Below are 11,058 nucleotides of genomic sequence, written 5' to 3'. Positions count from 1 at the left end.
CGGTCTCTTGCCAGCCGGATCCACCTGACCAGGCTAGGTGGGGGCGGCCCTCCGGGGCTCTCCAGACCCTGCTGCGGCCTCGCGGCAGCCCTGTACACTATGGGCCGGGGGAAGAGGGCGAGGACCCCCAAAGACTGCCGCGCTGGGGGGTGAGCGACGAGGCCCGGGGCTCTCGGGCCAGGTGGAGCTGTACTCACCCCGCCGCACACGGACGCCGGGGAGCGCACCACACGCCAGGAGGGCGCGACCTCGCCTCGGCCGTACATCATCGCCTAGCGCCCCAATGGGCGCCGCCATGATGCAGTACGGAAGCCCACGAGCGTCCCCGGCGGCGCCTCTCCGCTCCGGGCCTCTGGCGTCATCTCGTAGCCACGCGAAGCCGCGACGCTCGGCAGCCGCCCTGGCCTCCCGCCCGAGGCCCCGCCCCGCGCCCGCGGGCGCCGCCATGTTGGGGGTCCTCGCCGAGAGCACGTAGGCGTCCGCGTAAGATGCCGTCCCGCGCGCGTCGCGGCCGACAAGATGGCGTCCATGCGGGAGAGCGACACGGGGTTGTGGCTGCACAACAAACTGGGCGCCACGGACGAGCTGTGGGCGCCGCCCAGCATCGCGTCCCTGCTCACGGCCGCCGTCATCGACAACATCCGCCTCTGCTTTCACCGCCTGTCGTCAGCCGTGAAGCTCAAGCTGCTGCTCGGCACGCTGCACCTCCCGCGCCGCACAGTGGACGAGGTGAGGGTGCGGCGGACGGTCCGTCGCCTGCGGTCGCCTCCGGGCCTCTGCCTGGGCCTCCGCCTGTGCGGTCCCGCGCCCGCCGGGGTCGGAGCTCTGAGCGCGGCTTTCCCGGGGTTCTCCGGCCCTGGTTTCCGTGGGTTTTGCCTTTCCGTCCGCCCTGGTTCTCTCCAGTGCGGTGCGGTTGCATCCTTCAAGCTGTGCTTTGCAGATTCACACGCATTACTGTGTGTCCAGGGTCTCCCTGTGTAGCCCAGGTTGGCCGGGCATCTCCGGAGGGCTGGGATGGCAAGCCGGTGGGCCAGTACTCCCGGCAGCAAAAACGCTGAGCCCCGTTCAAGGGAGTTGAAGCCTTTCCAGTGACTCTTCTTTCCACGTCGTTTAGGTTAGAATTGGGTTGTTTTTAGTTCAATGGGATGTGCAGACAGCAATCACTAGTAACAAAGTGATCCACGCCTGCGATTTCCACCCAGAACAAGGCTGGCGCCTCGGAAGCACTCCCTTCCCCGTGGGCGTACCCTGGCCATTGCCGTTTTTCTGTAGGGTTATGAATTACATGTGCGTTTCTAAACAGTTTGTTTCAACCCCATGCGGTTGAGTTTCCTATGCCTTCAGTGTGCTGTGGCCGTGTCTGACCAGGACGGAATCAAGTTCCAAGCCAGACAGACAGGGTTTTCTTTGCCCTACTTTGTGGTCTAGAGGTTTAGGTTACAGGTAGTTTTGTTTTTAATTTGTTTAATCTGTTTTATGTTTGTTCTGTCTGGGTGCTTGTGAACATGCATTTCTCTAGGAGAATTGTAGGTGATGTTAGGATTATACCAAGCGGCTTCTCAAAGTAGTTGTATCAAATACTCACTAAAACATGCCAGTCAAGGTAGGTGAGTTACTGCTGCAGTCTGATCGAACGTCCTGTCGCTTGTTCAGTTTGCTGTTTAGTTTTCTTTCGGTGGGTTGTCGGAACTCTTCTCCTCATTTCCTTTTTTCTTTTTCGTAGCTTTGGAGAAGCATTCTCTTTTAGTGAGTGCTGGCTGCCCTCTAGTTCAGTCACATATGTGACGGACGACTTCACTTTCTGGATGAAGTCCTTGGTTCTAGCTAGACGTTGCAGACACGGTTCTTCCCCTGTGGTTGGTGCTTACCTGGGTTAGGAAATGCTCCTTAAGGCTTGGTACCTGTGCTTTCTCACACTTTGTTTACTGTCGACTTGAAATTGATGTTTGAAGCTGAGGGTGGGATGTGACTGATTTCACTCAGCTGCTGAAGTGGTTCTCTGCACAGCCACAGATGGCTGCCTTTGCTGTACTTCTGCTGTGGGTCTATCTCTGAGCTCTGCTCTTTGGAGTCATCTGTGTGTTGTGCTAATACCCTGCCTAGTCAGTTCCTGTCACTTTTCCTTATTGTGTCTTGATATATAACAGACAGGGAAGCCCTCCAGTTATTATTCTTCAGGAGTGTCTTCAAGCTGTGGTACGTGTGTGTGGTGTAGGTGCACCCAAGTGTGTGGAGGAGGACGTCGGGTGCTCTGCTCTGTTCTCCAACTTTTCTCCTTAAGACAAGACAGAGTCTCTTGGTGCACTTGGAGCTAGGCAAGTAGCCAGCAAGCCCTGCCAGTCCTCCTGTCTCTGCCCCGCCCCTTCACAGGAAGGGAGTCAGACTTGTGCAGCCACACTTTTTTTTTTCATTTTATTTTATTTTTTATGTTTATGAGTGTATTGCCTGCATGTGAGTGCACCTGTATCATGCAGTGCCCCAGAGATCAGAAGATGGCTTGGAATTCCCCAGGAACTGGAGTTAAGGACAGTTTGTAGCTGCCATATGGGTGCTGGGAATCGAACCTGGGTCCTCTGCAAGAGCAGTCAGTGCTCTTAACCGCTGAGCCATCTTTCTCTCCAGCCCTGCGGCCACACTTCTTAAAAAGTTATTTTTATTTTATTCGTATGAGTGTTTTGCCTACATGTATGTAAAATGTACTGTATGTGCAGTGCCCACATAGGCCAGAAGAGTGCATTGGATCCCCTAGAACCAGAGTTATGGAGGGTTGTTAGCTGCCATATAGGTGCTAGGAACCAAAACTGGGTCCTCTGCAAAAGCCGTCAGTGCTCCTAACAGCTGAGCCATCTCTTCAGCCCCCACACTTGACTTTTTATGTGGACTCTAGGGCTTAACTGAGTTCTGCTTGTGCAGTGAGGGCTCCTACACTGTGATGATGATGAAAACATGGACCAAGCCTGCAGGATGCTATTACCTGTGATGAGATAAACAATGGGAAATGAGGTGGGAACCACTCAGGGCCCAGAAAAAAAACAAACACAAAATAAGGAAGAGCATTGGTGTAAAAATGAGCCAAACAGGACACCAAGTAAAAACAGTTGCCCCTTGGTCTAGGTGAATTGACACTTGCACTGTGCTGCCTCGCTACACCCCCAACCTTATTCTTCAACAAGCTAAGTAGACAGCAGCTTTCAGCCAAGTCCACGGAGAAGAAAGATGCTTCAGTGATCTAGTATTTCGGTGTATTTAGTGATGATGCAGATATGAGTTGGAACCTGCTGAGTGAGGCCTTTTGTGTGGCTGTTAAGTAAGGGCGTCCTGTATAGCAAGGTAGAGGGTTCTGACGGTGCAGGCGCTGGCATGCTGGCACTTGGGCAAGTGCAAAGGCTTTGAGGGACTAGGTGCTGCTGCTCCTGGACAGGCCAGGACTCACACTGTGCACACAGCAGAAGCGGCTATGGTACCCCTCCTGAGAGCTCATGGCTATCTTGGGCATCCCAGGAGACAGCACTGGGGCCACCCTTGGCCAGCTGAAGAGTCAGTCTGGCTACTTCATCGCACACCGCAGTGTGACTCATTCCACAGCTCCCCTCTGTCCTGGTGGCGCCCATCCACTGAGAAGCTCTGCCTTCTGGCATCATGGGCTTCAAGCTGGCTGGGTGAGGCTGTGCCAGTGAGGCCGAGATGCTGTCTCTTGTTGAACAGATCTGAAAGGCTGACACAGAAGCAGCCTCGGTTTCCAGCCACATGTCGAACATGCCGTGAGAGTGCCTGGACACAGCTGTCTGCCTCTTCTAGTCCTTCCCATATCCCCGCCACTGTTCTCACTCTGATCTCTTACAGGCCAGCACCTCATTGAAACCGACCAGAGCCCAGTCGTGTCTCTGTGGTCTCCTCGTTGGGAGGCACTGTGGTGCCTCTCGTAGGCAGCTTGGTCCTGGAAGACAGGAGCTTTGCCCCTGGTCCTGGAAGACCGCCTGGGGTCCTGAAGTACTTGGCGTGGACAGCAGCTTCGTTTTGAGTCATGCTATTTTCTGGGATGGGTTTTTTTTTTTTAATGTTTTGTTTACTATTTTTATTTTTATTTATTTAGTTTTTTTTATATGTATGAGTGTATTGCCTGCATGTATGTGAGTGTACCCGTGTTGTGCAGTGCCGCAGAGGTCAGAAGAGGGCTGCAGATTCCCCTGGAACTGGAGTTAAGGATGATTTATAGCCACCATGTGGGTGCTGGGAATTGAACCCAGGTCCTCTGCAAGAGCAGTTAGTGCTCTTAACCACTGAGCCATCTCTCCAGCCCCACGGGATGGGTTTTGATGAAGCATAATTTGTTTACCCTACTAAACGTGTCGGCGTCCTGAAGTTGGCTTCATCAGCTCTGGAAGACTTGTGCGTGTCCCGTCCAACTCTTCACTTCCCTCAGGCACCTCTGGAGACTGGCTTTGCTGCAATCTGGGTAACATCTGACTGGTTCTTCCCATCCATCCTCTATTATGTTGGAAATTTTCTTTTTTGTACAAAGCTTTGATTTTTCGTCTCACTCTCCTGCCCTCTCCCAGCTCTTCCCTGGGTGACACTCTTTCTATTCAATATGTATCTTTTTCTCTGTTGTCTTTAAGATGCACTTTGCTTTCAAGGTTTATGAAAAAAGGGCGTAGGGGTACAAAGGACAGCCATGCTTACTGTTTGTAGCATGAAGGGTACACCGCAGACCCACTGCAGTGAAGGTGACCCTCCCACCCCTGGGTGCCCCCTCATTTCCCCCTGCTTGAGGTACACTAGTGTGCCTTTTCTAGAACTTTCGTGATGGAATCCTGCAGTGTCCCCTGTGGTCGTCGTGTATATGAACTGTGTGTGGTTGTTTTCTCACTGAGTAGTGGCCCCTGTGTGCTTAAGTCTTTGAGTGGGCTGCTGGCTTTTTATCTAGGGAACACTTAGAGGAGGATGGCTAGGTCATAAGCTAGGCGGGAGTTGGGCTTGGTAAGAACTTGCCAGACTGCTCTCCCGAGTGCCCTGGGAGGGTTCCAGTGTCCTCACCCTCTCTGCTCTTGGTTGTCAGATTTTCAGTTCAAGCCATTTAGATCGGTTTCACTTTGCACTTTCTGACTGCTGACCTTTAGCACCTCATAAGCTCTTCTATCATATTTAGCATAAATACCAAATTTGATAAAGTGCTCACATATGGGGAGATGCATATATAAGAAATATGTATTCCAGGGGTTGCCAACCTGAGGCTGACGACCTGTTTCTGCAAGGCTGACAAGCTCAGGGTGGTTTTTCCATTATGAATGGGTCATTGCAAGGGTGAGGCGAGACCCTCGTAGGGCCATAAGCCCCAGAACAGCCCCTCTCTGGCCCTTTGCGTCCCAAAATGTGCTGTTCTGACTTGGTCAGAGGGCAGCAGCCTCTAGTGCTGCTGGCCACATGCAGCTTCCTATGTGGCAGCTGTGACTCGCTTGGAATGCCCGAGTGGGATTGTTGGATGCTGCCACACTTTGCTCAAGTGACATAGCACCTTCCCCTACTGGCAGTACCCGAGGGGCCTGGATCTCACCCTCTGCAGCACTGAGCCAGTCGTGTGCTTTGTAAATTAAGTCATGAAAAATGCCCGTGTCTGTGTGGATTTCCGTGGCGCATTGGGGTACCTGTCCCTGGCCTCTGTCTTTCTGAGCAGGTCGCTGTCCTGTTGACTTTCAGGCACACTTGAATGTTTTGGAGATGAGATGCTGGCTGATTGGACCTTGCGTCCTGCTCTTTGGTTGCTGCCTCCCGTTGCTCTTCATGGAGCAGACACCTCTAATTCTCAGTGGAGAGAATGATGGGTCGTTATGTCATGCTCCTTCATTCTTTGCAGCCCCCCCCCCCGCACCTGTCAGCTGCGTTGCCCTTCCTCTTCCACGACATTCTGCTGCTGAGTCTTGAGTGTGTGAGTGTGAGTGTGTGTGTGTATATATATTTTGTCTTTTTGAGACAGGGTCTCCCCGTAGCCCCAGCTGTCCTGGAACTCACTATGTAGACCAGGCTGGCCTTGAACTCACAGAGGTCCGCCTGCCTCTGCCTCCTGAGTGCTGGGATTAAAGGCGTGCGCCATCATGCCCGGCTTTGCATATACTTTTTAAATCTAGAGAAAACATACAGTACTTCTCCTTCCGTGCCTGGCTTACTTACTTACTTACTTACACACAGTACTTCCCCTTCCGTGCCTGGCTTACTTACTTACTTACTTACACACAGTACTTCCCCTTCCGTGCCTGGCTTACTTACTTACTTACTTACACACAGTACTTCCCCTTCCGTGCCTGGCTTACTTACTTACTTACTTACACACAGTACTTCCCCTTCCGTGCCTGGCTTACTTACTTACTTACTTACACACAGTACTTCCCCTTCCGTGCCTGGCTTACTTACTTACTTACTTACACACAGTACTTCCCCTTCCGTGCCTGGCTTACTTACTTACTTACTTACACACAGTACTTCCCCTTCCGTGCCTGGCTTACTTACTTACTTACTTACACACAGTACTTCCCCTTCCGTGCCTGGCTTACTTACTTACTTACTTACACACAGTACTTCCCCTTCCGTGCCTGGCTTACTTACTTACTTACTTACACACAGTACTTCCCCTTCCGTGCCTGGCTTACTTACTTACTTACTTACACACAGTACTTCCCCTTCCGTGCCTGGCTTACTTACTTACTTACTTACACACAGTACTTCCCCTTCCGTGCCTGGCTTACTTACTTACTTACTTACACACAGTACTTCCCCTTCCGTGCCTGGCTTACTTACTTACTTACTTACACACAGTACTTCCCCTTCCGTGCCTGGCTTACTTACTTACTTACTTACACACAGTACTTCCCCTTCCGTGCCTGGCTTACTTACTTACTTACTTACACACAGTACTTCCCCTTCCGTGCCTGGCTTACTTACTTACTTACTTACACACAGTACTTCCCCTTCCGTGCCTGGCTTACTTACTTACTTACTTACACACAGTACTTCCCCTTCCGTGCCTGGCTTACTTACTTACTTACTTACACACAGTACTTCCCCTTCCGTGCCTGGCTTACTTACCTACTTACTTACACAGGTGATATCTTACTTGCAGTAGCTCCTTCTGTGGCCTGTGCCTGTTCTTAGTGCTGGTGCGCAAGCCCAGGGCCTCACCGTGACAGCCCTGAGCCCACTTCTGAGCTGTACCCCAGCCCCATGCCTTGTACTTTTAGATTCTTTTGTATTACATTTTTCATTTATTTTGTGTGTATGTGTGTGTACATATATGTATATTCATATGTGTGTTGGGAGCGTGCATGCTACTAGACATGTGGAAGTCAGAGGACAGCTTGTGGCAGTTGGTTCTCTCCTTCTACCATGTGGGTCCCAGAAATTAGACTCAGGTCTTCAGTCTTGGTGGCAAGCCCCTTTACCCACTGAGCTGTATCTGATGGCCCCTTAAATTTCTGTATAAACCTGGTGTATGCAGGAGGCGGAGGCAGGAAGAGCCAGGCCAGCCTATGGTCCAGCACCAGACCTTGTTTTAAAAACAGACCCGGGGGTGGGGAGGACTGTACCCCTGTTTCTTGGCACCTCCGTGGGTAGATAGGTGTCTGCTGGTACCTTGGTTTTGACTTGGCAACTTCTAGCCCTGTGAGAAACAACTTTCTATTATTAATTTTGTTTGCTGTCTTTCTGAGACAGGGTCTCCCTGTAACCTCAGCTGGCCTGGAACTCACTATGTAGACCAAGCTGGGCTTGAACTCACAGAGATCCTCCTGCCTCTGCCTACTGTGCTGGGAATAAAGAAGTGTGCCTCCACGCCCAGCTTCTCTGTGGTGTTTAAGACATCTAGTCTATGGAATTTTGTTATAGTGGTCTGAAGTAAGAGAGACTTCAAAACACAGATTTGGGAGATAGACAAGCCCAAACAGTGGACTTTCTGTTTCTAACTTTCCTGACTTTTTAAAGCATGTTTATAAAATACTTTCCCGTTTTCCTGTTGGTGGACGTGTTACCTTACATGCAGCACTTACTCTCCTGTTTGTGGGTAGCAGGGGTTAGGTCACACTCCAGGCACTTTGCTTTCTGAGGTCTCCCTCTGTGCACTGTGTCCTCGTGTCCTCCCAGAGTCTTTTTCTTTCCTTCCGTCCATCCTTCCTTCCTTCCTTCTGTCCGTCTGTCTTTTTGAGACAGGGTCTCCCTGTAACCTCAGATGATCTGAACTCACTATGTAGATCAGGCTGGCCTTGAACTCACAGAGATCCACCTGCCTCTGCCTCCCTAGTGCTGGGACTAAAGGCGTGTGCCACCATGCCTGGTTCCAGTTCCACCTAGATTCTTGGGTGTGGGGAATTGGCGGTAAGGCTTATGCATGATGCAAATCCTTGTCCGTGGCCAGGCTCTCCTGTGCTTCCAAGGAATGATGGATCATCCATCTGCCTTGGTGCCTCTGGTTGCTGACCCTGACCCCAACTCTGCATGTCAGAGGCTCCCCATTAACAGCACAGAGTTGCCAAGGGGAGGTTTTGGTGGTCCTGGTTTCTGATCTTCTGTGTTGTTATATCTGCCCGCTAGAGGGTGTCAGACCTGCAAAGAGTTGTCTGGGAGGCCACAAATGACACCAGACACTGTAGGCTGGGCCATCACACCCTGACAGAGGCTGTGGTAATGCAGGGAGGAGATAGCCCTGGCTGGGGTTGGTGGGGTGCCAAGGAAGCAGAGCCCAGGTGGGTCCTGAGGGTGATCACTTTCACCAGCCTCTGCCACAGACCCACCCAAAGGCCACAGTAGGTTTGGAAATGGGCAGATGTGTGGCCATAGGGACACTTGGAGCTGCCCTGTTCTGGGAGGGGGTGAGGCTGGTGGTAGTGGAGGCAACGTCTTCTGTCCTGGCAGATGAAGGGTGCCCTCATGGACATCATCCAGCTGGCCACCCTGGACTCGGACCCCTGGGTCCTCATGGTTGCTGACATTCTGAAGTCCTTTCCTGACACGGGCTCCCTGAACCTGGACCTTGAGGAGCAGAACCCCAACGTTCAAGACATCCTAGGAGAACTTAGAGAAAAAGGTATGTGGTCTGGCTTTATTTTACAGTGGGAGGAGGGATCTCCCTTCAGAAGCTGTTGGCCAGCATCACACTGTTGGTGCCACCTTGTGACGCCTCAGACACTGGCTGTGTGTGTCCCTGCATACTGTGTCTGACCTGGCACAGCCCTGTCCCAGGTGCACAGCCTGTGACTGACCCAGGTGCACAGCCCTGTCCCCACTGCATGCACTGTGTTTGGAATTATGGGGCTCATCCATGGTTTGATTGGCCACTGCTGTCTCCAGCCATTGGCTCCTTGAGGGTGAGGACCCTGCAGGTTATCTCTCCAGTGCCTAGAATATTCATTGGCCTAGAGTAGACACTCAGAAACATGTTGAAATACCAATTCAATAACAGCGTGTGCAGTTATTAGAAAATGGTTGCAGGTGGTTGTCAAGAACATGCCATGGGGCTGTCTGTTCTGTTTGGAGATTGGAAACCTGGGCCTCAGGTTCTTTCAAGGAGAATGCTGAAAGAGGAGGCTGGAGACCCGAGGCTGCGTACTCCTGCAGGGCCGCCCATGGCTTCTCGTATGTTTTAGGCTTTTTTATTTTTTTATTTGTTGTTTTGGACCCAGAATGTTGGTCTGCACAGGCCAAGCACCCTGCTGGAGTCCCCCCAGCACAGGAAAGGCCTGGTTCTCCTGGAGCAGGAGATGAGGCAGCAAGCTCACTCCCTGGGAGGCCGTTCCTCCTCAGTTATGTAACTGGTTTGGGCGACTCCTGTGGGAGTCCTCCTGGCTGACCCCTGGGTGACCAAGCAGACTCCAGCAGCATGCCTGGGTGGTTTCCAAAGACTGCAATTCAGTGGGGCCGGGAGAGGCTTCAGCAGCCACACACCTGTTCCTCCTGACTCCCAGGCTGCTTTGTCCGAGCTTCTTAGGGGAGGCTGTGGTAGAGGCTGCCGCGCTTAGCACGCTGTGCTCCCTAAACCCCCACAGTTCTGAGACTTGCAGCTGAGGCGTCCTCCGTCTCTTCCAGATTGTTCTTCTTTTGAAAAAGGCCCTGGAGATTCTGATGTGCCTTCCCCTGGGGTGGTAGGCCTGCCCTTGGGTCCTGACTCTCTTGGCTGATCTTGGGTCCTGGGATGGTGGAGCTGGAACAGTGGGGACCACAGAGGATTGAAACCAGAAGCTGTAAATAGGAAACCTCCATCAAGGCTCTTGGCGAGTGAGCTGTGCAGGCGGCACGGAGCTACCTGGTGCCAGGCTGATCTGCTGTGGTTCTCTGGCTGTCTGCAGTGGGGGAGTGCGAGGCATCCGCCATGTTACCGCTGGAGTGCCAGTACCTGAACAAGAATGCCCTGACCACGCTCGCCGGGCCCCTCACCCCGCCAGTGAAGCATTTCCAGCTGAAGAGGAAGCCCAAGAGCGCCACGCTGCGTGCAGAGCTGCTGCAGAAGTGTGAGTGCACCACTTCTCCGGCCGTGTGCTCTCCACTCTCCGGCCGTGTGCTCCCTGGCCCAGCCGTGTGTGCTCCGGTTGTGTGCTCTCCGGCTATGTGCTCCCGGCCATGTGCTCTCCGGGCTGGCTGTGTGCTCTCCGCCTGTGTGCTCTCCCATTGTGTGCTCTCCCCCTGTGTGCTCTCCCCCTGTGTGCCCTCTGGCCGTGTGCTCTCCCACTGTGTGCTCTCCGCCTGTGTGCTCTCCCACTGTGTGCTCTCCCCCTGTGTGCTCTCCCACTGTGTGCTCTCCCCCTGTGTGCTCTCCCCCTGTGTGCTCTCCCACTGTGTGCTCTCCCCCTGTGTGCCCTCTGGCCGTGTGCTCTCTGGGCTGGCTGTGTGCTCTCCGCCTGTTTGCTCTCTGGGCCGGGTGTGTGCTCTCCGGGCTGGCTGTGTGCTCTCCGCCTGTTTGCTCTCCGGGCCGGCCGTGTGCTCTCCAGCTGTGTGCTCTCTGGCCCTGTGCTCTCCGGGCTGGCTGTGTGTTCTCCAGCTGTGTGCTCTCCGCCTGTGTGCTCTCTGGGCCGGCCGTGT

General features: G+C 53.1%; 1 protein-coding gene across 1 annotated transcript in view; it reads left to right on the top strand.

Moving 5' to 3' along the window:
• Positions 1-378: 378 nt before the first annotated feature.
• Nelfa (negative elongation factor complex member A) overlaps positions 379-11,058 on the top strand; it is a 20,258-nt gene continuing 9,578 nt past the window's right edge. Inside the window, exons 1-3 of the mRNA XM_008841836.3 lie at positions 379-729; positions 8,899-9,070; positions 10,329-10,490. Coding sequence (XP_008840058.1) covers positions 520-729; positions 8,899-9,070; positions 10,329-10,490 — 544 coding nt within the window. The 5' untranslated portion in view covers positions 379-519. The remainder of the gene's footprint in view (positions 730-8,898; positions 9,071-10,328; positions 10,491-11,058) is intronic.

The sequence above is a fragment of the Nannospalax galili genome, unplaced genomic scaffold, assembly GCF_000622305.1.
Source record: "Nannospalax galili isolate Female #2095 unplaced genomic scaffold, S.galili_v1.0 scaffold101, whole genome shotgun sequence".
NCBI lineage: Eukaryota > Metazoa > Chordata > Mammalia > Rodentia > Spalacidae > Nannospalax > Nannospalax galili.
The sequence above is the reverse complement of the archived record's forward strand: the minus strand, read 5'-3'. Positions and strand labels throughout refer to the sequence as shown.